Source organism: Coregonus lavaretus, assembly GCF_964263955.1.
Source record: "Coregonus lavaretus genome assembly, contig: HAP1_SCAFFOLD_972, whole genome shotgun sequence".
Taxonomy (NCBI): Eukaryota; Metazoa; Chordata; class Actinopteri; order Salmoniformes; family Salmonidae; genus Coregonus; species Coregonus lavaretus.
This window is the reverse complement of record NW_028164706.1, coordinates 155,786-183,755: the sequence shown is the minus strand read 5'-3', so window position 1 is coordinate 183,755 and position 27,970 is coordinate 155,786. Positions and strand designations below refer to the sequence as shown.

The 27,970-nt window shown below is 44.6% G+C and overlaps 1 protein-coding gene across 3 annotated transcripts; it reads left to right on the top strand.

Moving 5' to 3' along the window:
* cUnh11orf65 (chromosome Un C11orf65 homolog) lies at positions 1-26,539 on the top strand. 3 transcript variants are annotated; one of them, XM_084191775.1, is made up of 12 exons: positions 1-338; positions 716-847; positions 1,806-1,851; positions 23,789-23,844; positions 24,073-24,181; positions 24,267-24,359; positions 24,449-24,502; positions 25,039-25,248; positions 25,431-25,564; positions 25,721-25,891; positions 26,013-26,068; positions 26,200-26,539. In XM_084191775.1, the coding sequence occupies exons 4-12, from the start codon at positions 23,810-23,812 to the stop codon at positions 26,352-26,354; spliced, it is 1,017 nt and encodes a 338-aa protein (XP_084047901.1). In that variant the 5' UTR covers positions 1-338; positions 716-847; positions 1,806-1,851; positions 23,789-23,809; the 3' UTR covers positions 26,355-26,539. The 3 variants fall into 3 exon arrangements, with proteins under 3 accessions (XP_084047901.1, XP_084047902.1, XP_084047900.1); XM_084191776.1 differs by lacking the exon at positions 1-338 and having other exon boundaries at positions 616-847; XM_084191774.1 differs by lacking the exons at positions 1-338; positions 716-847; positions 1,806-1,851 and adding an exon at positions 23,318-23,567.
* The last annotated feature ends 1,431 nt before the right edge of the window (positions 26,540-27,970 follow it).

The window sequence follows — 27,970 nt, the reverse complement described above, 5'->3', positions numbered from 1 at the left end:
GACAGACGGAGAGATAGAGAGAGACAAACAGACAAGTAAACAGGCAGACACAGACAGAGAGACAGACAGAAATACAGACAGACAGACACAGAGACTGACAGACAGAGAGACTGACAGACAGAGAGAGAGAGAGAGAGAGAGAGAGAGAGAGAGAAATACAAACAGACAGAAATACAGACTGACTGACAGACAGAAAATCCTTACATGACTTCCGTGCGAAAGACAGCCCGAGGCTTTAAGCTGCACTGTAGTGGATATGAACTGTAGCAGGCAGCCAGGCCAGCCCAGGACAGGACAGACCAGTGTTGTTGAGATGGTAATCACTGCATCTCCCTGAGGTATAGTACTCTCTGATTACTTTGGTATCTTTCCCAGTGACCAGATTATGTTCAGAATCAGGGAGGATAATCAGATCTTTAGTGTGATTATTCTGACAGGTTGTGATTGGTTACATTAGTCTGTGCAGAGACAGAGATCTTCAGATAGATGTGTCAGATAGATGGTTGCTCTGTGACATACATGATTGACTTGTTTTCGCCAACATCAGTGAGAGTTATGGGCGTATCCATGTTAGATGGTTGACATATCTCTGTCTGTGTTGGTGTGTTAGCTGGCATATCAGTCAGCAGCATGTGACAGCCTGTATGCATCAGAGTGTTGAGTGGCTGGAGCGGATCATTATATAATAAATCAATTGGTTTCCATGGATACTTAGGTGTGTTGTTGCCTTGGAGACCCCAAGATGTGAGGCAATCCCAGGAGAAGAATCGTCATGGAAACGAAGTGGAAAGTGACCAGTGCGCTCTGACGCCACTCAGTGCCAACAGCAGGGGGATAGAACAGACAGGTGAGACTCCACACGCTCACACACACACACACACACACACACACACACACACACACACACACACACACACACACACACACACACACACACACACACACACACACACACACACACACACCAGACTAAAGGCCACAGCACAGAGAAGAGGCTATACAAGCTGTCTACTGTAAATGCTGTGATTCTGCATTAAACAGTGATGCATGAACTGTTTCTCTTCGGTGTTCAGAGATTTTATGGCTCTTCTCTTGGACCCTCGACCCTTCTATCAGCATTTAAGTATGTGCACAGATAGATTTGCATAAACACGGCTCCATAAATCAATGATATGAATGTAAACAGGTTTAACCCAGGTTAATTGGCTCCCTGGCCTGCTCTACTGAGGAAATACTTCTGATTGATTTCTCAATGGTGTGTGGTGTGTGGTGTGTATATGTGTGTATGTGTGTGTGTGTGTGTGTGTGTGTGTGTGTGTGTGTGGTGCGCGTGTGTGTACATGTGTGTGGGTGTGTGTGCATACGTGTGTGTGTGTGTGTGTGTGTGTGGTGTGCGTGCATACGTACGTGTGTGTATGTCTAAAGACATGACAAATACAGATAAAGACAAGTTATTACAAGTGTGATTTATGGCATTAAGTTATTAGTTCCACTGTTCTACTATTTCTAAACTAGCCCAGGTAAACATCAACATCATATCATGAGAGGAAAAGAGAGAGAAGGGGAGATGAGGAAAGACAAGAGAAGGAGGGCGAGAGGGAGAGAAGGAGAGATGAGAGGAGAGATGGAAAGTAGCTGATCCAGTTGATCAGGGTCATTGTGGTGAATGTGGAATTCACTGGATGAGGTGTGCCTGTGTGCATGCTTGTGTGTGTCCTACCTACTGTATGTTAGAATGATAACCATCAATACTCATTCTAATGATTTGTTTTGTTGTTTTTCTCTACTTCTCCCTGCTGTGCCAGTTCTCAGAGAGCTGTAAGGAAAACACCCAGGGCTCAGCATGCGCAGGTAAACATAAGGCATTACCATTTAGTGACAACATTATCGATGACACTTTACTTGACCCCTCTGTTACAAAGCCTACAGAACACTGTCATAATAATGACATAACACATATTGTTAACAGTCGTGATGATAGTTCAGGTCACCAGTTTGTGTCATTACAGTGTTGCCATAAGCTAACATCAGCTGTCTGCTAATGGCATCTGCTATAGGTCATTATAACAGCGCCATGGAGGCCATATTATGAAGGATTGACTTAAACCATTGCCACATAATCAATGTCAGTAGGAACATTGTGTTATCTGAAAACAACCATCATGAGTGCCTGTTTGGGGAGGAGAAGAAGAGTTGTGTTTCCATGGACATCTCATGTACTTGGAAATCATGGTTGGGGTCAATTCAATTTCAATTCCAGTCAATTCAGGAAGTACACTGAAATTCAAATTGTCTTCCATGCTTTTCAATTTTGAATTGGAATTTGGTTTACTTTCTGAGTTGACTGGAATTTAAATGGAATTGACCCCAACCCTGTTGGAAGTAACCTGTTTGTCCGGACAAATTCTCTTAATAACATTTCCATGGGAATGTGGTGGCAGAATTTGGGGTGAGCTGTTGTCATTTCTCAAGGGATATGTTCTGTGTTGGGCTGTGATGTTATGCCTTTCATAGACTCCTGGTATGTCTGCAGCCTAACACAAGGCCATTGTGTTCCAGAACTGTTGATGCATTGAAATAACTGTTGTGTAAACAACATGATTGTATGATCACCTTTCACTATATCAGGGACATGGAACCATTTCCTTCTTGAGTTCTTCCCTGTGAAATCAGAGGCGGATCTCCCCTGCAGCTGCTTGTATTAAAGATGTTTCTATTATATCATTAAATAGTCTCTGACTTAATCTTTGGATCAAATTAATCACAACAGGAACATGAGTCCTGCAAAGCTTCAGTTTCAATTAGTACACTATTTGCTTTTCCCTGTCAGATTAAAGGTCTTTGTCTCACATGTTGAGCCTCTACCTCTCAGCCCAGATAGTCTCTACCTCTCAGCCCAGATAGTCTCTACCTCTCAGCCCAGATAGTCCTACCTCTCAGCCCAGATAGCCTCTACCTCTCAGCCCAGATAGTCTCTACCTCTCAGCCCAGATAGCCTCTAACTCTCAGCCCAGATAGCCTCTACCTCTCAGCCCAGATAGTCTCTACTTCTCAGCCCAGATAGTCTCTACCTCTCAGCCCAAACAGACTCTATCTCTCAGCCCAAACCGATTCTACCTCTCAGCCCCGATAGACTCTACCTCTCAGCCCAGATAGTCTCTACCTCTCAGCCCAGACAGTCTCTACCTCTCAGCCCAGATAGCCTCTACCTCTCAGCCCAAACAGTCTCTACCTCTCAGCCCAGATAGCCTCTATCTCTCAGCCCAGATAGCCTCTATCTCTCAGCCCAGATAGCCTCTATCTCTCAGCCCAGATAGCCTCTACCTCTCAGCCAGGACAGCCTCTATCTCTCAATCAGGACAGCCTCTACCTCTCAGCCCAGATAGTCTCTACCTCTCAGTCCAGATAGCCTCTACCTCTCAGCCCAGACAGCTTCTACCTCTCAGCCTAGATAGCCTCTACCTCTCAGCCAGGACAGCCTCTACTCTCAGCCCAGATAGCCTCTACCTCTCAGCCAGGACAGTCTCTACCTCTCAGCCCAGATAGCCTCTATCTCTCAGTCCAGATAGCCTCTATCTCTCAGCCCAGATAGTCTCTACCTCTCAGCCCAGATAGCCTCTACCTCTCAGCCCAGACAGCTTCTACCTCTCAGCCCAGATAGCCTCTACCTCTCAGCCAGGACAGTCTCTATCTCTCAGCCCAGATAGCCTCTACCTCTCAGCCAGGACAGCCTCTACCTCTCAGCCCAGATAGCCTCTACCTCTCAGCCAGGACAGCCTCTACCTCTATCTGGGCTGAGAGTAGAGGCTGTCCTCAGTCCAGATATCCTCTACCTCTCAGCCCAGATAGTCTCTACCTCTCAGCCCAGATAGTCTCTATCTCTCAGCCAGGACAGCCTCTACCTCTCAGCCCAGATAGCCTCTATCTCTCAGTCCAGATAGCCTCTACCTCTCAGCCCAGATATTCTCTACCTCTCAGTCCAGATAGCCTCTACCTCTCAGCCCAGATAGCTTCTACCTCTCAGCCAGGACAGCCTCTACCTCTCAGCCCAGATAGCCTCTACCTTTCAGCCCAGATAGCTTCTACCTCTCAGCCCAGATAGCCTCTACCTCTCAGCCCACATAGCCTCAGTAAGCATGGAGTGACAAGCCAGTGTTGACATATGAACACCATTACATGCAACAGTTTGATCTAGGGAAATGCACATTTCTGAAGTTGCATAACTTTTGGACTAAAAGCAAAATAGGTAAATTGAAAAATCAGTTCAATGGTAGAATGAGATAGTGCCCCATTTGCTGTAAGTTTAAAGCTTAACAGATATGTCCCTAATTGTTGATATCTGTTTAATCTGATTTGACAGGTGAACAAAGAAGCCTCACAATCGGATTATTTAATAGAACCAGCCAATCACCCTTCAGAGGAAGAGAAAGTTACGTCACTTACTGTTAAAGAGGAAGAGGACTCCAAGGCAGATATGTTGTCCTCCACGCTGGTGTCAGCTCTCGCCCCGCACTGGAGTGGCCGAATACGCAGGAACAAGCGGGGTGTGGCCTGCACGGACATTGGCGTGGTTGGCACAGCAACCAGCGAGCCCGGACAGGAACCCCAAGGGAGTGGACAGGAAGTGGGCGAGGGGGGAACGTTTTTGAAGCTGCACGACCCTCTCGGGACTGACTCTGTAGGACAACAGCAACAACAACAGTTTTTGGAGACCCAGAACCAACGTGTTGGGGAGAGGGGGTTGACCCTCGGATCTCAAGCTCATGAGAGGGCTTCAACCCTGGGTAGCAGCAGAAGCACAGTGGGGGGCTGGTCTAAGGGGAGCACCCCCAGCCTCAAACTGGACCAAACAACAAAGGCCCCAGTTTCTAACTCTGTCTCTCTGAATGTGAGGCTGGACAACAGAGAGGTAGAGGGGGGAGTTGTCTTCCCTGTAACTCCCACCTCTCCATTCTTTCTAAACCTAAATGTACACAGGGGAATGTCACAGGCTGGTCGTCAAGGAGACCAGCCGTCACTGCTGAGTTCCAAACCAACAACCAGTAGCCGCCTTCTCTCCCTGAGGAGGCTCAACACCATTGCTAGCTCCACCCACTCAGAGACCAATGCTCCCTCTATCTCCTCTCCAACCAATCACAGGGATGGAGAGACTTCAGGTCCACATCTCTCTCCAACCGTAAACAATGACAGAGCATCAAAGACAATTAGGGCACACCTTTCCTTAACCTCATCCAATGACGGAGACAGAGAGAGGTCCAAGTTCCTCCCCTATTCAGCTTCCTCCACTTACAGGACAATAGAGAGGTCAAAGCCCCTCCCATTACCAACTTCCAATCACAGAGAAGCAGACACACACAGGACACACCTATTTTCAACCTCGGCCAATTACAAAAACACAGAGGGCACACCCCTTACCAACCGTCCCCAGACTTCCAGGGCATATTCCAACCAAACCTTCCCCAGTAAGCAGACTCTTTTGTTTAGTGGTCTACAGAGACTTTCCGCCTCAGAGAGATCAGACGGAACCACAGTTCCCATCAGAGAAACTCATCTGCCTTCCTCTCCACCATCCCAATATGGCCGCCTGGATTTTCTAAGGAGTCAGTCTCTTCCCAGAGGAACCACACTGAGGTCTACTAGCTGGAGAAAATATACCAGTCCAGAGGACAGTGTGTCTAATCCCAGTTCCACCACCACTATCAACAACAACAACAACAACCACACATCCAGCCTCTCAAGCACTTACAGCAATAATAACACAGGCCCCTGTAGCACCAATGATATCATTAGCGTCAATCCCCAAAGCAGCATCAATAACAACAATCACTTAGTCACCCCCAACAATACCAATCTAAACAGCAATACTGTCTCTGCCAAGCACTCAACTCTGAGCACCCTAATAAGGAGTGATGCTCAAGATATCCCCGACCAGGATTCCTATAGAAGCCTCAAACCTCAGGATTCCCTCAACTCAAATGACAGACAACCACAAAAGCCCTGTATTTTGTCCAATATGCCCCTTAGCTCGAACATCAGCAGCCCAGCTAGTTCAAACACTTGGAGTAGCCCAATAAAGTCCAGCAAGTCTGAAAGTTTCAGTAGGCCATCTAGTTTTAACAGCACCTGCTCCCCTCTGACCGTATTTATCCCCAACTCCCACAAGACTCGAAGCAGCCCTGAAACTAGTGACACTCTCAGTAGTCACAGAACCACCTGTAAATCTCACTCCTTCAGTAAGACCAGCTCTTCCAACCAACCCCCCAAGAGCACCCCCAAATCTCCTTTGTTGTCCTTGGGTAAAAGCAGAATCCCAGTGGGGGTCCAGTGGGAGAAAAGTCCTCCCAGCCTCAAAATGTACCCTGAAATCAACACCCCTACATCCCTTGGTAGTACCCCGAACCCCTCTTCCAGACAGCTCTCCGTACAAACCAGCAACGCCCCAACATCCCTCAGTAGCCACAGACCCTTCTATAGTTCCTGCTCACTCAATACCACCAGCTCTATGAACCAAACCTCCCACAACACCCCGAAATCTCCACCCCCAGTTGTCAGAAGCCAGATCCCCATCGTGCAAAACACCCACACCCCCACATCCCAACTGCTGTCCCCTAAAACCGCCTACACCCCTACCACAATCCCTCAACAACTCATACTTAAATCCAGCTACGTCCCCAGTATCCCCACCCCCTACACCCGACAGTTGTCCCCAGCCAGCTACACCCTCACATCTCGCAGCTGCACCCCAATATCCCTGAGTATGACCACCACCCAGGACCCACCTACTCCTCCCCTCACCCCACTCAGCGCACCCCCTCTTGGGAAGAGCACGTTCACAGGCAGCCTGGCCCGCTCCCCTAAGAAACACCAGTCCCCGGTGGAAGAGAGGGTTACAGCACATAGAGCATTGCAGGAGTCTCTGGAGCCACAATGCTCTGAGGAAACTAGTAGGAGGCTGTCACAGTCTCTTTCACATCAGAGCCCAGCTGACCTGACCATCTCTACGGCCCCAACCAGGCCCCTCCGTAGTGTAGGGTGTCCCGCCATCTTCTCCTCCCTGAGATTGGGGAGCCCCACCGGGGCTATGTCACCTCTGTCTCCCCCAACCCCCAGGACCACCAAACCACAAGTCTGGAGGGGAGACTCAATGCATAACTTATCCATAATGTCTAATACAATGGTGAAGGAGGGAGGGCAAGCTCTCTCGCATGTTGGCGACCACACTTCACGGTTCACATTCGACCATACAGGAACAGACTCGACCGCACTAGGACCACAGAGGAAGACCTTTGCCCCTCTCTCCCTTCCTGATTTTGGGAGCTTTTACAAGCCTCGGTTTAGCTCCCCACCCTACACCACCCTCAAGTCTTCACGCAAAACACTGGGTGAGGTCACACATACAACCTCACCCCAAACCCCTCTCTCACCCTCTACCTCACCCCAACGCTACCCCTTCTACAGCCATCGCAGGACTGGGTCACAGGACAGTTCAATGGTTGTGGCCTTGGAAACTGATAGTGTCAACAACAACTCCAAACAGACCAGTCAAGACAATGTTGAGACACTTGTGTACAGGATTTCTCAGGTCGATTCCTCCGCCATATTGGACAGTATTAGGCCTGCACAGCCCCGTTTTCCTCAACACACTCCAGACTCACGAGTCGTCACAGATATCAAGTCAAATGAACTCTCCCGTCTCACCTCTGACCTCTCACAATCATCACAACACAGCCAGGTGATAGGAAGTCCCAGCTGTGAATCATACCAAAGCTCCAATGACAGTGGAGCATTAGACACTGAGAAAGTTGTGTGTAAAATCGAGAGTTTCCCTAAGAGCGCAGTGGCCCCATTACAAACTCAGAGCCCAAAGAAAGTGGCAGAGAAGGGGCAGAAGGGAGGTAACAAAATTGACCTGGTGCTGAGTCGACTCCGGCAGACCTTCAGAGTCAACCGTCTCGATGACGAGAGGAGGAAGAGAACATCCCAGCCTCCCTCTGTCAGCACACCAAGTGACATTAGTGGTCTCACTGACAGTAGCGAATCTAGCGACCGAGCAGAGGAGGACAGAAAGGAGAGATGGAGGGAGAATGGTGGGGTTCTCAAACCTTCAAACTCTTTCTGGGCCGGCAGTGAGCGCACATCAGATACGACTAAGGACAATGTTAGACATGAACACTCACAGGGTTTTAAAGACAATAAAGAGGCTAGAAACAGAGACCAGCCTCATTTTATGGACCTTCCTCAATTTAAGGCTTACAAAGACAAAAGCGTCACTGAACCCAGAAACCAACCTTCTCGTCGAGAGATCAGCCCAACAAGGCGACAGTTTGAAGCTTACAAAGAGGGGAGGATCAGTAGAGCCAGAAACCAACCTCCTCAGAGAGACTTCAGCCCCGTTAGGCATCAACCCTGGGACCCCAGCCACTCTGCAAGCCTCCCTGCCTACAGAACCTCCTCAGGCAGCCCGAGGAACACTTTCTCCATCTTCCACTTCAGCCATGAGGACTCCAAGAACGACAATGTCTTCCACTTCAACCACGAGGACTCCAAGAACAACAACATGTTACTCAGCCCCAGGCTTCCTCAGAGGAAGAAGACCACCTTTCACTGTGAGCCAGGGGAAGGAGGGTTTGGTTCCAGGGTGGGTCAGCGTGGCAGTGAGGGACGTCTGGCCTCCTTCTCCCCCTGTGCTGATCTCAAATACGGTCTGGAGGCCGGACGTTCCATCTCTGTGAGCTCCGTGCTCTCCAGCCGACCTTCTGGTCCTGGACGCATCTCCACCGGCCCCAGGGTCAGCAGTGTCAGTGACCTCACTGACCACGCTCTGACCTTTGGAGAAGAAGTCATGACTTGGGATGACCTCAGGGTCAAAGGTAATTGGATAATACCAACGTGGGACTCACACACAACCACTAGCCACAAAACCACTGGTGACAGCCAAGCTGTAAAAACCCCAGGTGACAGCCAAGCTGGAAATGACTGGTCCGTCATTAGTGACCAGACATCCAAAAATGAGCGCAAAACAATCACAGCTAACTTTATAGCTAACAAGTCTAGATCCAAATCCTTACCCAGAAATGTATCCTGGGGTTCAGAGGTCACTGGCCCATCTCCAACCACCACCTCCACCACCACCAGCCGCATGTGGAATCCCGGCAGCCTGGAGACCTCTCACTTCCTGTGGGATACAGAGGGTCCTGCAACCCCCTCTCCATCCCCTCTCTGGTCCCCAGCCTCCAGACGCATATCTCGCCCCCCCAGCTCCTCCTCCTCTGCCTCCCCCACCCCCACAGACCGCAGGCTGTCACAGGACAGTTTGTCCCCCAGGGGATGCCTACCCTCCAGGGGATACGTCTCTAGCCTGGCTGCCTTCGAGGAGTCCGACTCAGACTCAGCCTCTGACATGGACTCTGACACAACCACAGACGATGAATACTGCCTGGCAGGTGACGGAGGTGAGCAGGAGACAGAGCTGTGAGAGGAGACACTGTATGAGATAACTCTCAATAGTCTAAAGTGGATCTGTATGGCTCCTTTTGGTCTCACCAAATAGAAAGGATACCTATTAAACTACCTATTTGATTCAGAGGTTGAATGCATTCAGTTGTGCAACTGACTAGGTCTCTACCTTTCCTTTCCCTATTTATGCTCAGTAATTCATTGTGATCTGAAAGCCAAAACGGATCCTAGATCAACACTCCTTAACAGACTCCCTGTGAATACAGGCCCTTTTGTGGTAGAGCCCTGCACCTGGTGAAAGGTACACCTACCATACTCAGTATGGGCGGCGTCACATTTAATTGCTGCTTATCAACAGGCTTTAAGACAACATCCTATATGATATACAGGGTAAATATCTTTGATGTTTTAGTTGTAACGGGAATGATTGTCTGTGCTTCTAGTTTGGTTATACTTGAAGGCTTTTCGTGAAATGCATGTGTGTGCATTATAAACAGATCATTGTTATTCAACTTTTGTGAATTACTTTTTGTATATGGTTAGCGGCAGTGTAAAGTAACTAAGTAAAAATACTTTAAAGTACTTCAGTAGTTTTTTGGGGTATCTGTACTTTACTTTACTATTTATATTTTCGATTACTTTTACTTTTACTACACTACATTCCTAGAGCAAATATGTACTTTTTACTCCATACATTTTCCCAGACACCCAAAAGTACTCGTTACCTTTCTAATGCTCAATCAGGACAGCAATATAACACGCTGCCATCGCTACTGCCTCTGATCTGGTGGGCTCATTAAACACAAATACTGTGCTTGTAAGTGTTGGAGTGTGCCCCTGGCTGTCTGTAAATAAATAAAAACAAGAAATGTGTGCCGTCTGGTTTGCTTAATATAAGGAATTTCATATATAGTATTTACTTGTACTTTTTACTTTTACTCAGGTATGACAATTTAGTACTTTTCCCACCACTGTACTTAAGTACATTTGAAACCGGATACTTTTAGACTTTTACTCAAGTAATATTTTACTGGGTGACTTTAACTTTTAATTGAGTTATTTTCTTTACACAGTCATTTACTTAGTCAATTACTCAGTAATTATATTTCCTTTTACTTATGTATGACAATTGAGTACTGTTTCCATCACTGATCATTAGTTAAGGTATTATGTGGATTAACAATAAACCATTTCTAATTGAGTATCTGCCCAATGTATGATATTTATATCAAACTCAATTAGTATGTCCAACAAGATATTTATATCAAACTATTATATCCAACAAGATATTTATATCAAACTGTTATTTCCAACAAGATATTTATATCAAACTGTTATGTCCAACAAGATATTTATATCAAACTGTTATTTCCAACAAGATATTTATATCAAACTGTTATGTCCAACAAGATATTTATATCAAACTGTTATTTCCAACAAGATATTTATATCAAACTCTTATGTCCAACAAGATATTTATATCAAACTGTTATGTCCAACAAGATATTTATATCAAACTGTTATGTCAAACAAGATATTTATATCAAACAGTTATATCCAACAAGATATTTATATCAAACTGTTATATCCAACAAGATATTTATATCAAACTGTTATATCCAACAAGATATTTATATCAAACTGTTATGTCCAACAAGATATTTATATCAAACTGTTATGTCCAACAAGATATTTATATCAAACTGTTATATCCAACAAGATATTTATATCAAACTGTTATATCCAACAAGATATTTATATCAAACTGTTATGTCCAACAAGATATTTATATCAAACTGTTACTGTATGCTCAACAAGATATTTATATCAAACTGTTATATCCAACAAGATATTTATATCAAACTGTTACTGTATGCTCAACAAGAATGTGTGCTGTGACAGTAGTAGTAGTTTGCTTTGACTTTCCCCTTGCATACAACAAGAGCAGGCGTACCAAACCACATTCCAGCTATGATAATGGACCTTTGACTTTCCCCTTGCATACAACGAGAGCAGGCGTACCAAACCACATTCCAGCTATGATAATGGACCTAGACTAACAATATCGAACACAAAGCCTCACCACATACTTGCTGCTTTAAATAGTGCCTTTAATGAGTGCAGGAGGGTCTATTTAACTGTATTGTACTAAAGAGGGTGTTTTTCTCTGTATTCCAGTTACATGGATGCTGCCTTATGCTGTGATGCAGCTGTTTGTCTGTGTGGATAGGTTAGACAGATTATAGAATGCAGCTAGTCACAGTTCCCTCTGGCCATTTTCTATGATGTCACTTGGGAAGGGACACACATGGCTGCACACCCAGAGCAATGTGTGCAAGCTGTGATGGTTTTGTCATGCATTAGTCATCTTGACTGCAGAACAGAAGAGTCAAGACAAACCCCCAAGGTCCATATTGAAAAGGGCTTTGTCTTCATTTTGTCTTCAATGTGTCTCTTCAAAGCCTGCCTGTTTGTGTCTGTTTCTATAGTGTTTTGCACAGTAATTATTAATAAATCATGCAATGTTATGAAAGTATGGCTCTCAGGCGTCGTTACATAAATATTCAGTGGGTGTAGGTGCTATCAACAGTACTCATGCCGTTTCATACATGCACCTGCTTGTCTTTGTCTCTACACTTTGAAGGACTTCTCCCCACTGCAGTTCAACCTGTCAACACAACATTCGAATGGGTGTCTTCTAATAGTTATTGCATAATGATGGGTTATTTAAAATGTCAATAAAAATTGTCATTTATCAAATCTGATCTTGTCAGTAATGGGCTTGAACATTTTGGCAGAGTTTTGGACTTGAGTGCTGCCATGGTTAGGCCTTCCCTTCCCATCCTCCCTTTCCATCTACCTCACACCCTGGCAAGGTTTCTCTCTCTTTCTCTCTCTGTCTCTCTTTCTCTCTCTCTCTCTCCGGGCGTATCCCCAGAGGTAGGTGGGCATATGCATGGCCACCACTACACCTGCACCACTGGGTGAGATTTGAAGCTGGCAGTGTTGACAGTGACACTACATATACAGTATAGACAGGCACAACACTGCTGTCCTTCCCTGCCTTGTGTGCATTGCTCTGTATATACTAGAGTATAATGACATACAGTATTTTCCTCTTTTTCTAGAGAGGGACAGGGGCAGTGTGTAACGTGTGATTACGTAAATTGACTTTGTATTTGTATAGAATCTTCATTCTCCATAGAGAAGCTGGATGCAGAGATCCAGTGTTACGTGAATTATTTAACAAACTATTTTAGTGTCTCTGTGCGTCTCCCAAAAGGTTGTAAGTCTTTTGGGATTTAAGTAACGGCCAGAGTCCCGGTCTGCATAGTCAGAGATATTTATTCATTGAGAATTCTGCCATCACAATTTCAGAGTCCATCTTTTATACTCATACGTCATACAAAAATAAATCCCTTCCCTCTGTAGGCGGCCTGTAGTTTTCCACTCTAAAACTGCTCTACTGACCTTCAGTTCACACACACACACACACACACATGCATACACACATACATACACACACACACACACACATATCCTACTCCCTGCTTTACTCAGTTATTGCCGTTCTCACAATATTCTGCACCATGTTTTCATAACAGTTTCTCCCCTCCCTAAATTGGGAGGCCTCTTTATCTTAGTTTCTCAGTTGTCTTTGTTGTCTGGCCTAACTCTTACTCACATTGCTAAATAGTGGCTCAATGCCATAGCCTTTACTGGTCCTACACTCACACATTTCTAACACATTATACACAGTTTCAGGGTGTAATAATTAGTCATTAATAATTAATCTATCAATTCCAGCCTTTGACTAAATATTACACACATACAAAATATATGTTGTTATAGAAATGAATCACACTCATTGAAGTATATAAGTTGGTTTGCATATTAAAACATTACAGGTTCATCAGTGTTACCCCATGATTAAAAGCATAACGTTACTTTTTAGCAATGGTAACTAGTACATCATACTTAAAATGAGACTTTAATACACAAAAGATCATTACAATAACTTTTAAACTAGAGATTTATAGTTCTAGGAAAACATCCAGTCTCAAATTATCTGGATCGTCGTCGTCCTCCACCAAGCCTGGTAGGTCATATCCTTCAGTCGGAGTCCGGGATTGGGCCGTATCTCACCATCTGTTGGGAAACCGCCTTGCTCACCAACCCTCAGACACAGGGAATAAGACAACATCCACAAAGAACAAGTATACCCATAGAAGCTATAACTTCACCCAGAATAGTTACAACAATAGTTTTCCATTTACCAAATATGTTATCAAACTAACCGTTTATGGAGCTATCAATACCAGAGTTCTCAGCCAGTTCGTTCGCCAGCGTGGTGAGTCCCTGAAGCGCTTTGGTCACGGACCCGTCCGGTGCTGTATTGTTTGGGGATGAAAGTACAGCACATAGATCCAAACAGAACACAAACCCCGTCCCGCTCAGCCAAAAGCATATCTAAAGCTATTCTATTCTGCCATGCTATTAAGCTAGTTGCCGCTGTCTGCTCAACTAATCCCTTTATTGCATCACGAGTGTGGTTTATAAATCTTTGCTGGTTATAGTAAATATCATTCATCCAATCTACGTTTTTATTAATTGTTGACCACCAGAAAAGACTTGATTCAAACCCAGCTGCGATCTGATTCCTAGCTTTGAATTGTTCTGGAACCCCTCGAGGTACTCCTATCCCATCAATATATATATATATCCTTTCATCAAAGGATCCCGGGAGGAGGTTCTACTTTCTATGTGACAACTCACCAGTCTCTGACACGTTTGATTGTTTGCGTATGTAGGTGAGTTCACAATCAGTTATCACCACACAACCATCAGATGTCAGCACGGGCCTGGTTTTGGTTCCTAAAATCCTCTGGCTGCAACAAAGAGGAGAGATTAGTCATGGTCTCTTTTAGTTGTGATATTCTCTGTGTGGGAGCAGGAGCTAAGAGGCCCTACCCTGTATCCTATCTTACTAGTCCTAGAAAAACAATTAGAATCCCCTGTGATTTGATTGTGGACTACAGGAAATGATTGTGGACTACAGGAAAAAAAAAGAGGACTGAGCACGCCCCCATTCTCATCGACGGGGCTGTAGTGGAACAGGTTGAGAGCTTCAAGTTCCTTGGTGTCCACATCACCAACGAACTATCATGGTCCAAACACACCAAGACAGTCGTGAAGAGGGCACGACAAAGCCTATTCCCCCTCAGGAGACTAAAAAGATTTGGCATGGGTCCTCAGATCCTCAAAAAATTCTACAGCTGCACCATCGAGAGCATCCTGACTGGTTGCATCACCGCCTGGTATGGCAACTGCTTGGCCTCTGACCGCAAGGCACTACAGAGGGTAGTGCGTACGGCCCAGTACATCACTGGGGCAAAGCTCCCTGCCATCCAGGACCTCTATACCAGGCGGTGTCAGAGGAAGGCCCTCAAAATTGTCAAAGACTCCAGCCACCCTAGACTGTTCTCTCTGCTACCGCACGGCAAGCGGTACCGGAGTGCCAAGTCTAGGTCCAAAAGACTTCTCAACAGCTTCTACCCCCAAGCCATAAGACTCCTGAACAGCTAATCATGGCTACCCGGACTATTTGCACTGCCCCCCCACCCCATCCTTTTTACGCTGCTGCTACTCTGTTAAGTATTTATGCATAGTCACTTTAACTCTACCCACATGTACATATTACCTCAACTACCTCAACTAGCCGGTGCCCCCGCACATTGACTATGCAACGGTACCCCCCTGTATATATAGCCTCCCTACTGTCACTTTATTTTACTGTATATATAGCCTCCCTACTGTCACTTTATTTTACTTCTGCTCTTTTTTTCTCAACACTTTTTTGTTGTTGTTTTATTCTTACTTTTTTGTTTAAAATAAATGCACTGTTGGTTAAGGGCTGTAAGTAAGCATTTCACTGTAATGTCTGCACCTGTTGTATTCGGCGCATGTGACCAATAAAATTTGATTTGATTTGATTTGATTTGATTTCAAACTGAGGCAACCCAGGTCGGGATGACTTTGTTATCGGGGGAAACAGATAGTGCAAGTTACCATAAGACTCTTTCACCACATTCCCAGGTGGCTTGCATGGAGGATAAACCTGACACAGAGTTAAAGCCTATCAAGGGGAACAGAGTAGTTGTTAACCTTGGTTTGGCTGTCCTACAGGCATAACAGTCCTCTTTAGACCGTATACTGAATCCATTCCAACCACAGGTTAAAATCTATTTACTCCGTCTCCATCTGTACTACTTCCTTCAGGTCTATAGTTTGCACTGTCTCACTACCTCCCTCAGAGAGGTTTACTCTATAGGGTGCCCCAGTTGAAGAAGATATCTCACTTGTCAGGTCTGTAAACCCCCCGGCTTGGTATAAGCAACTACATAGTCCCAGGATGTACATGGTGACATACATATGGTGATGTCCTTCCCTAAAGTCCCTAGTATTTCCCCTTTCCCTACGTCTAGCTGTCTCCTATGCCTTTTCAACTTGTGTTAGGTTAACTACCACTTCTGGCTGAAACAGGAGGGTCCGTGTGTGTTAGGAATATGGCCCCCACAATCAGACAGCTACCTACCGTCGGGAGACCTGTGAATCCCCACCCTCGCCCTGAGAACATGTCAGACGCCAGAGGCCAACCCATTGCTTCACCTTCTATCGAACTCACACAGGGATGATCAGACAGGGTAAGGGAATCTTCGTTAAGGAGCCAACCCCCGAGCCCTAGTGATGATCGGTTCTTTCTCCTAACTCTGTGTTTGTTCGTCAGGTGTAGCTGGGTTTACCTTTTTGCAGTGAGTGACATGCACCCAGATGGATCTCTCAGCTATTCTGCTGGCAAAGGCAGTACTTGGTAGGGCCCTTCCTGCCAGGCCTGCTTCAGTCTCCTGGTTAGATAGAGTGGGTCACCTTTTCCTTTAGTTCACCTGTGGGGCACAAAACCTCTGACATACAGGTGTGGTTAATAAACTACCTTCTCACGTGTTCTGCTAGGGTGCTCTCTAGTTCTATGTCTGCCTGTCTGGTCCTGCCAACTGTGGCATTCTGTAAGGTCTTCCAAACACTTTCTCAAAGGGGGATAACCCATCTTTATCTGGGGTTACTCTAAATTTCTTCCCTTCACTCCGTGATAACTCTATAAAATCCATTTCCAATTGCTGGAAAGGGTACTTAGCCAGAGGATACTCACCCTGAGGTGCCCTTTGTCTGCCCTGGTGATTATTTTGAGCACAGATAACACATCTTGAACATTTTTTATTTTATATATATTTTTTTTTATAATGAGTAATCCCATATGCCACAAAGTGTTGTCTAATTTTTGTATAATGAGTAATCCCATATGCCACAAAGTGTTGTCTAATCTGTTCTACCATCCATCCCTCCTTTTGACACACGTCACTGCCCATGTGTCAATATTATCACCTACCTAACAATCACTTAGGTAATATTGGTAATTTATCATCCAATTGCCATCCCTTATTTTTATTTATTGGTAAAATAAACTATCTTAAAGTCCTCCTCTCATGCCTTTAGAATTTACCAGTGTGGATGATTAATTAACACCAGAAAGTTAAAACAGAGTTCAGAGGCAATTGAAATTCCATCCCATAGTATACCAAACATTACCATTATTCTAAATATTTAATAAATGTTACTTATCCCAAGTGTTCATTAATCCTCATGACATTCATTCTCATAAGAAATCATATATACCCCAAACTCATATATACCCCAAACTCATATATACCCCAAACTCATATATACCCCAAACTCATATATACCCCAAACTCATATATACCCCAAACTCATATATACCCCAAACTCATATATACCCCAAACTCATATATACCCCAAACTCATATATACCCCAAACTCATATATACCCCAAACTCATATATACCCCAAACTCCTCTAAGACCTATCACCCTTGACCTGCTGAAAACCCCCCCAAAATTGTAACAACAAGGCTTTATAAACATCATACTAGGTGTGTTGTTTTTTCTTTGAAAACCCCAATTAAAAAACAACAACCAAACAGCCAGGTCATGAGGACTCCTGATTTCTCTCTTCCCCTTCTGCCTACAGTTTCTTAACTGGTGCCCTTTCCTTGCACAGTAACTACACGGTTCCTCACATTCTCTAGCAAAATGTCCCGTTTTGTCACAATTGTAACACTTCCACTCACTCCTGTCTCCACTATTACCATTTCCTTCTTGTCTGTCTTTGCTACCGTAACCTCTCTTCTCTCCTAGGTATTGACTAATAGTCTCACTGTCTCTAATTCAACACAAAACCCCATCATCCAATGCACTCCCAGCAGAACTGAAAAAAAAAAAAAACAGACTGTGATTTCCAGGACACTGCACCTTTGTTTCTGGCCTCACTATCTCCCCGGGAATTGGCCCTCCCTCAAGGTCCCTCCCAATCTGCTCTTGGTAAACTGCAAACCTTTTATTGCTTCTGGTTTCATAGGGTATTGCTTCTGATATGGCCTATGATTAGATTTGGGTATCACCTGTACTGGAATTACCCCTTTTATTAATCCTACGTCTGCTGGACCCCGGGACCACAAATGCTCTGGAACTTCTTTTAAGTCTGACTCCTGTTGTTCTGTCAACAGGTATTCCTCTCCTCAGCATCTGCTATTCTCATGTACTATCTGTGGATGGGCTGTGTTGATCGCCACTCACAATATTGACCCAATCAGTGATCCTCTTACCCTTGGATACCCACTGGCCCATGTCTTTCCAGTCCTCTGCTGGCTCCTTTGCTAGGGACACATGTGGGCTCCATATGTCCCTGAACAGTCTCTGACTTTGGGGCCCTATTTCCACCTCCACTACTGCGTGGGTGTTGTTATAGTGAAACCATTTCAAGGCTATAGTCCTTTCTGTGGTTTTAAATAATGCTTTCTCATAGATTGCATCTGGACCTGGGTGTTTGTTATACCAGAGAGTACAGTGTAGGTCATCGGGGGACATTTTAGTGGGGCCTGGTACTACATCATCAGCAAGTTCCATCAAGGTTCGGGGAATATCAGTTATTCCCCCCCTAAACAAATCCTGCCTATACCAATAACATGGCTCCCCTTCCCCACAGACCACCATATTGTCTCTGACTATGTGTACTTTCATTCCCCTCTCAGCGGAAATGACAGCCACATTCAATTTAGTCATTACATCACGTCCTAGTAAATTTACCCGACACAGCTTAGATATCAGGATGGGTATGGTTGCCTCTCATCCTGATTGGTCATGTTTTAGGGTTATTGGGGCTGATAACCTTTCAATAAATTGATGACCAGAGGCAGATCGCCTCTGATTTTCTCCCCATCAATCCTGACTCCATCTGGCTTGTCTGTTGCACAGGTTGCTGTCCTGCAGGCTCCCGTATCACAAAGGAATTTAATTTTCATACCCATTACTGTCAATGTCAAATAAGGTTTATGTTCCTGTTGAAGTGCTAAGTCAATAGTAGCCAATTCAAACACCTCACAATTTGGATCAAAGGGTTCCTTAGTCTTCCCCCCACTAGAGTCTACTATTTCTCCCTCAAGGACTAGTCACGCCTTATCTTCCTCTTCCTCACGCTCAAAGCTGGGGGATGGACTTCTCTCTCTCTCTTCTCTCTTTTCTCTCCTGTCTGACTTTCTCTGCCCTTGTCCTGTACTCCTCTATCTCTGGCTCTTCCTCACCTTCATCTTCCCTTCCTCCTCCAGCCCCTTCTTCCTCATAGGGAGGTGGGGCCGGTGGGGGGGGCAACATTATTCCCCTGCACTCTCCTTCTCCTCCCTACGTATTCATCATCTGGATTTTCTCTCCATGCCTGGTCTGCCAAGTTTGGATATAACCTTTCTGCCCTCTGCTCTGGGGGAGGCACGGAGACCTCAACCTTCACTTCTCTTTCCCTCTCACTCACTTCTCTTTTCTTCCTGCCTTCTTTCTTGGCTCTGTCCTGTCTGTTATTCTGCTCATGATGGATTGCATGTCTCTCTGAGGCTATTACACAATTCAGTTATTTTCCCAACATACTCTCCGTGATCGGCCCATGGCAAAAGTGTCCTCTGGGCATCCCCTGAAACCCACTGCCCTCTAACGGCAGCCCAAACCTTACTATTCCTGTTTTGGGGTGGGTCATTCCTTCTACCGCTCTGGCCACGTCCTCTGTGTTCATGGCCTGTCTGCTAAATGGCATATTATTATTATTACTGTATACATCTAAGGTTGCTGGGGCCCCTTTCATTCCCCGCCAATAGATTGGGTAAGGCTATCAGTGGGTACTGGCCCCCTCCTACTCTCTCTCTCTCTCACTGCTTATTTCTCCTTTACACACCTTATGTATCTGTTTAAGCATGGATTCGAGTTTATCTGCGTCTAGACGTCCCTCAAAACCATACCTCTCCCTCCACCTGGTTACATAATGGAGATTTCTTCTATCCCTGGATTCCATTTTAATTACATCAAGCATTTCTCGTCCCCAGTAAATTCTGGGACCTCTTGTGAGGATTTGCCCCCCCATGGTTGGTACTGTTAAAAATCCCTTAGCCACCTCTTCTATATAACAAGTCAATTTAACAAGTAATTCAAAATAGCTTCACACAACAACACCTTGAATCACCCCTTCCTGTATATGTAATCTTGACTAGTCCCCCAGAATTATCTCATACTTTTACAGAGGGATTGATCCCCACAATGTAATCTTGATAATTCCTGACAGTCTCATACAACAGGAATGGGTTCTCCCTCCTCTATACAACCACCCGGAATTATTCATGTGACTTTTGAGCAAACATTAGGTCTCACACGTATACAACCTTACATGATTATTGGTGTTGTATCGGTAACCTGGAGTTTATAAGGCTCCAGAACGGATAGAGTTACAGCAAAATCTACAGTTGTTTGTGACTTTTGACTTTACTAATATTCTATTTCTCACACATGCTACTTTAATTCCTTCTGGTGTACTTTTTGTATTTGTTTAACCCGGATTATTTGTTGACTGTTCAATAATCTCTTACAGGTTACATCCCATAGGTGTACTTTTAATAGTTCCTTCTATTTCAACACCGGGTAGTTTCTTTTGGTAATGGCCTATTACCGTGAATCATTACGGACCCACCACCAGGTTGACTAGTCCCCCAGAATTATCTCATACTTTACGGAGGAGTCTATCCTCACAATGTAATCTTGATAATTCCTGACAGTCAACCCCACATTTCACTTAAAATGGCTACGCATTGATCAATTTGCTACTTTTCAATATTTTAGCAAGTCCTCAAATCAATTTCACCAAGTTAATGAATAAAGACTACTGACCTTATCCTTGCAGCCGAGATTCAATGTAGGTTTGGATTCCGTCACCGTCTCTGTCATTAATCAGGTGTCCTCTGGCCTGTTTTAACCCTTAATGTCAAAGGGCAGGACTTTCTATTTACGAATGTATCATTCGCCCGTCGACGGTTTTCAGAGTTACCTGGAATGACAGAAACAGGGTATTGGAGTCCGGCTCAGAAGGACCAAGCTGTTACGTGAATTATTTAACAAACTATTTTAGTGTCTCTGTGCATCTCCCAAAAGGTTGTAAGTCTTTTGGGATTTAAGTAACGGCCAGAGTCCCGGTCTGCATAGTCAGAGATATTTATTCATTGAGAATTCTGCCATCACAATTTCAGAGTCCATCTTTTATACTCATACGTCATACAAAAAGAAATCCCTTCCCTCTGTAGGCGGCCTGTAGTTTTCCACTCTAAAACTGCTCTACTGACCTTCAGTTCACACACACACACACACATGCATACACACATACATACACACACACACACACACATATCCTACTCCCTGCTTTACTCAGTTATTGCCGTTCTCACAATATTCTGCACCATGTTTTCATAACAGTTTCTCCCCTCCCTAAATTGGGAGGCCTCTTTATCTTAGTTTCTCAGTTGTCTTTGTTGTCTGGCCTAACTCTTACTCACATTGCTAAATAGTGGCTCAATGCCATAGCCTTTACTGGTCCTACACTCACACATTTCTAACACATTATACACAGTTTCAGGGTGTAATAATTAGTCATTAATAATTAATCTATCATCCAGTCCCTTACAATCCTACACATTAAGGTTGAGGTACTGCCTTACCTCCATAACTTGCTACATTTGCACACACTGTAAATATATTTTCTGTTGTATTTTTTTGACTTTATGTTTTTTTTACCCCATATGTAACTCAGTGTTGTTGTTTTTATCGCACTACTTTGCTTTATCTTGGCCAGGTCGCAGTTGTAAATGAGAACTTGTTCTCGACTGGCTTACCTGGTTAAATAAAGGTGAAATAAAAAATAAATAAAAAAATGAAGTAAAGAACATCCATAGACATGGAGCTGCTGCTGCAGTAGACAGACCACTTCCTGGACCACATGGTCATAACAGAAAGGCTTCAAGTCTGCACAGATAATCTTATTAGCTTTATTTATGTTTATTTGTGTGTGTGTGTGTGTGTGTGTGTGTGTGTGTGTGTGTGTGTGTGTGTGTGTGTGTGTGTGTGTGTGTGTGTGTGTGTGTGTGTGTGTGTGTGTGTGTGTGTGTGTGTGTGTGTGTGTGTGTGTGTGTGTGTGTGTGTGTGTGTGTGTTTGTCAGTTGTTTTAGTCTGCCCTACTCATAATCCTCATAAAAGTGTGAATGTGTGTTTTCTTGTGACAGATAAGTGTGTTCACTGTTCTATGAAGTTGATGTGTTCTCAGTTGTGTTTGATTTAATCTCGTTCCCAGACACTTCCGCCCAAATGCGCGAAGAGTCTGGTGGGCCAATGCCTCAAACTTGGCCTTCATTAGCCAATACAGCGTGCAGGGAGAATCTCACGGTGGATAGGCATTGGTTTAATCAGCTAAATCTACCAACCAATCATCTTCCACAACACCTTCCCCCTAACCCTCCCCTGTACGCTAGCACACCACAAGCAAAAAGGCATGCCTTGCAGTCATGTTTTTAAGTTATGTACCCAGTAGGTCCCTCAAGTCCTCTGGCACTGGCCCTTTAACTATCCCAAAGCCTAGGACCAAGAGGCATGGGAAGGCAGCTTTTAGTTACTGTGCCCACAGCCTCTGGAATAGTCTGCCAGAGAACCCGAGGGGGTCCGAAACTGTGGACATATTTAGAAGAGATCTTAAAACACACCTTTTTAGCTTTGCTTTTCCTCAGGGTGCTTTTTAGTCGTTCAGTTTTTATTATTATTCTGTTTTTTATCCTCTTATGTTTTGTTGTGTAGTAAATGTTTTCGATTTTATTTTCATAGTTTATTTTATTTTCTCCTGTGAAGCACATTGTGTTGCATTCCATGTCTGAAGATGAATGGGGAAAGAATACAGTTTTGGGATAAATGCCAAAAATAAAGTCTGAGGTTAACACAAGTTTAGGAGATCTTGTATGGGGGTGCTAAAATGCCAGGGCATCATTTTTGTCCCAGTCCGCCCATGGGTGAAAGTGCAAGGTGATGAGCTTGATGCTCCTTTCCAATAAATATCGAGGGGTCTTATTCTGGTGACATGATCATCGATGCTTGGCTGCGTTTGACAAATACAATTAATCTAGCTTTTTTGTCAATAGTAATCTCATCATGTAGGCTATACCCGCACTATATCGGCTAGCTGTTGGCTAGAGCGCACGTACCAATACCAGAGTGGGCAAACTCGCTTTATAACGCAACATTTTTTGTCAGAAAACCTTCAATAGAGTTGAAAATACGATGGAAACCCATTTAACTTGTCTTTTTTTTATTCGGTACATGGGAATTTAACCGCAAATTTTATTTGTATGTGCACTACGTCATCACGCACATACTTTTTATCCACAACAAAGTATATTTGATGGAAACACATCTGTGGTAGGAAGTAGAGTATTTTGTTTTTATGCGAATTTTTGCGTATTCGCGTGAACAAATATGTCGCCAATTGGATGGAAACCTAGCTAATGACACGCTCTGCATGTTGCTTGGTAACCAAATGGCGTTTGCGCAAACAGGAAAATCCTGACATGGATTCACTAACTGTTACCTATATATCAAAGGGCCAGCGTTCTGTTTTGAACAGACACATTTAGGGTAAGTTCTGTGCGTAATTGGAATAGGTGGATCATCATAGTGCGACGAGGGTAGACAGTTTGTTTTCCTGCGCAGTTGCTGGCCGAGTCACTTGTCTGTGTCTGTATTTTGCCAGTGTTTTTTTTTTTACGCATATCTGTGTTCTGTTTTGCTGCATAGTGTCTCTGTCCGTTGTGACCATTGCATAACAACAGTTCTTTAATGTTCTTTTGTATTTACAGGCACAGGTCCAGTTCATAAGCATGGAGAAGAAAATTGACAATTACGCAATAGAAAGGTTAGCAGAAGTTTATTCTCAAACTCAACATTAAATGGATATATAGGCCTCCACCACCTAACACCTAAAGTTACCATGCCTCAGTATTTTAGAGCAGGTATAAGAGAGGTACCACCACTCCAGCAGTAAAAGTGAAGGTTCATAGTACCAGTCGCACCACCCCACTTCAACCACTGATCTCAGCCCACCATAGGGACCCCTTTAACCTTTAACCCCCCCCCCTTCCAGTTCCCCTTCATCCCCCCTAGTGGAGGATATGGTGGAGCTGGACGGCCGGCAGCAGAGAGTCTACCACAGGGCTGCCAGGATGATACAGAGGACATGGAGGAGACATGTGGTGGGTGGAACCACAATACAACACACACACACACACACACACTAGCATGCACAGACTGTGTAACTTCTCTATCTCCCATGTGTAGGATACACGCGTGTTCCAGTACTTCAAGAACCTTGTGAGGTTCCGTAACCAGGGAGACCCTCGACTCCTGCTCAAATACGTCAACCCCAGAGAGGTTAGACACCTTACACACACACACACATACACACACACACACACAGACACACACATTGACCATAATGAATGTTACTATGGTTGTTGCAGGCAGATATTCTGGATGCTGCGGCAGGAGTCCACATCAGATTCAGACTGGGAGGGGTAAGTTCATTTTGTCAGTGCTAAAATGCAGATTATAAACTGGGTGGTTCAAGCCCCGAATGCTGATTGGCTGACAGCCGTGTTATATCAGAGCTTCTGAAAAAGAACAGGAGAGCCTCTCACTTTAGGAGCTCAGATGCGATCATTTAATAACCAACGTTTGGACAGACAAGCTGTCTTCATCAGACCGTATACCATGGGTATGACAAAAAAATAATTGGTATTGCTCTAATTATGTTGGTAACCAGTTTTCAATAGCAATAAGGCACCTCGGGGGTTTGTGGTATGTGGCCAATATACCACGGCTAAGGGCTGTATCCAGGCACACTGCGTTGCATCGTGCATAAGAACAGCCTTAGCCGTGGTATATTGGCCATATACCCCCCCCCCCCCCCCGAGCCCTATTGCTTAAATAAACACCCATCACTCGCAATACTAATACCTGAATTTATTTCAAAACCTATCTGCGATGATTTATGCAATACAAATAGATGTGTGCATGCTAATGTGAGATTTGTTTTTCTCTCCCCTCATAGACCACCTTTCCACCGAGCATCTACTATAAGATCTACACCCACCGACCCATCGTGGACATGTGTGCCAACAGCCCCAAGGACTACACCCACCCCAGGCAGAAGAGGCCCGTCCCCAGGCAGATACACAATGGGAAGCCCCAGGTGCAGGACGACCATGCTGGCTGGTACCGCCGCGTGGAGAACAACGGCTGGAGACTGCTGTCTGGGAAGGTGGTGCAGAAGTTCTAAATCCATGATATCACACTGTATCAGATGTGGGTTCAGTATGATATGGTTGGAACCGCGAACAGAGATACTTTGTTGCCTTCGTTGCTTTAGTGCAGGACTCAGCGACTCTGTGAAAGAAGAATCATTTGAGAAGCGCTGTGCTCTCTCTCTCTGTATTGGTTCAGGCTGCTCTGTTAGGTGACATCATCACGTTGGAGACCAATGGCAGGAAGGTGGAGTTTCACCATTCCAAACTGCAGCGTCGTCAGGACGTGGACAGGAGGAAGAAGAGGAGGAAGATGGAATGGCTGAAGCAGATGTGAGTTAGTGTGCGTCCTTACCTGCAACAGCACTACTCACCTGTCCCCTCACCTGTATGCTCAAACTGCATCATTATTGCTAACCTCTAATAGCCTCACCTGTCCCTCTACCTGTCCGCCTCACCCTCACCTGTCCCTCTACCTACTGTCTGCAGGTATGACCTTGGCTGTCTGCATGCGCGTACAGAGTATAGTGAGACAGCCATGCTGGTGGAGCGGTCAGCCCAGGGCATGATGGACGCCATGGAGCAGCTGGGACCCAACCACATCGTAGAGTGGGAGGTGGACGAACTACTGGAGTGGACCAACGCTCTCAACTTTGACGAGTAACTAACCACCATAATATGTATATTTTTTTATTATCCTTTATTATAACAGGTGATCCCATTGAGACAGTTGGAATACGGTGTTACCCAAAGCAACAATGTTTTTTAAATATTTCTGCAGGTATATTAATGACTGGAGGGATGTGGGCACCAGTAATTCCTCTGAGTCTTGTAAAGGTAAAATGATTTATTCCTTGACCTGACTCAGCACATAATAACCACACCAACAACATCAGTGGGATTATAGCACCCCCCTCTGGTCAAAGGGAGTAATAAGTCTATTTCACTCTATTTCTCCTTCTCCCAAGATAAGAGGCTGGTACCGTCCAAGCTGGAGCCTTGTGTTGAGTTCACTGTGCTGGGGCAGGAGGACAGCCAGGTGGACACTTACAGCAGTATCCTCCACCCTTTGGTCTCCAGCCTCATCAAGTCAGAACACTCCAAGGCCAATTTCTCTGACTGACTGACTGACTGACTGACTGAGTGACTGACTGACTGGTTGGCTGACTGCATTGTATCGCTGACCACACCAGAAAAGTACAATACCGACCATTAGACACTACTACTATGACACTATGCATTGAGATTCAATTTTAATGTGATGAGCAATAAAGCAAAGTGTTGAATGTAACTTTATGTTGATAATACATATTTATTGTTGTAGCGTTTTTTTGAACCTGTGATGGGCCTAATGACACCAGATGTAGGCAAGCCAGATACAATGCGCTTCTAAAGATTATACCTATTGATGTTCAAACATGATCACACAAAATGAGGGGGCACCCGGATTTGAACCGGGGACCTCTTGATCTGCAGTCAAATGCTCTACCACTGAGCTATACCCCCGTACTCCTAATACATGAAAATTATGTGCTATATAAATCTTCAACCAAGTGTATTGTACATATAACATTAGTATGATAAACGATATATGATTCGGAAGTGTCGTCAAACAGTGAGAGAGGGTCGGAGGTCGGAAATGCCCGCGTGTAGTGCGGACGAAATGGAGAAAAGGCTGGTGAAGCAACAGCTGTGTTGGAATGCGAACAATATGGCGGTCAGTTCTGATGGTATGCTGCGATAGGATGAGGGTCATGGACCGGAAAGGTCGGTAGTGGAAAGACATAGGAAGAAGAGAGATCATGATACAGAAAGCAGTGGAGCGTCTAGTATAGAAAGCATAAAGAGGGCCAAGGTAGGAATCAAGAGTAGTGATGTATTGGAGTGGAAAGTGGTGATAGTGTTTGATGAGACCACAGGGCCTCACTTACACCCTATCCGACTAACTAATGACATAGAGAAAGAGGTAGTTTGGTTCATTGGAAAGGGAAGATTGTTAATATTGTGTGGTAGCCAGGCTCAGCAAGAGAAGATTCTGAAAATGGAAAAGCTTAATGGGAAGAAGATTAAAAGCCATGTCCCTGGTGCTTAAACTAGATTGAGGGGAGTCATCACTGGGGTCCACAGATGATAAAGACAATGTGAAGGGAGGCAGACTGATTGAGGCCAAAAGGTTGATAAGAGGGTCAAAGTGAAAAGCTTATCAGTGATGTTGAGGTTTGAGAAAGTCTTGCTGGGAAAAGCACAGATAGGATTCCTTAGTTTCAATGTTAGAGAATTTGTCCCATATGCATTGAGGTGTATTAAATGCCAAAGAATGGGACATGTACAGTGGGGGAAAAAAGTATTTAGTCAGCCACCAACTGTGCAAGTTCTCCCACTTAAAAAGATGAGAGAGGCCTGTAATTTTCTTCATAGGTAGGTCAACTATGACAGACAAAATTAGATTTTTTTTCTCCAGAAAATCACATTGTAGGATTTTTAATGAGTTTATTTGCAAATTATGGTGGAAAATAAGTATTTGGTCAATAACAAAAGTTTCTCAATACTTTGTTATATACCCTTTGTTGGCAATGACACAGGTCAAACGTTTTCTGTAAGTCTTCACAAGGTTTTCACACACTGTTGCAGGTATTTTGGCCCATTCCTCCATGCAGATCTCCTCTAGAGCAGTGATTTTTTGGGGCTGTCGCTGGGCAACACGGACTTTCAACTCCCTCCAAAGATGTTCTATGGGGT

Excerpts from the sequence above, each read along its gene's own strand:
- cUnh11orf65 (XM_084191775.1), top strand. The coding sequence starts at position 23,810 with ATGGAGAAGAAAATTGACAATTACGCAATAGAAAG. Across the intron at positions 24,182-24,266 it reads GGACATGGAGGAGACATGTG|GATACACGCGTGTTCCAGTA; the intron begins GTGGGTGGAACC and ends TCCCATGTGTAG. Across the intron at positions 25,565-25,720 it reads ATGGAATGGCTGAAGCAGAT|GTATGACCTTGGCTGTCTGC; the intron begins GTGAGTTAGTGT and ends TACTGTCTGCAG.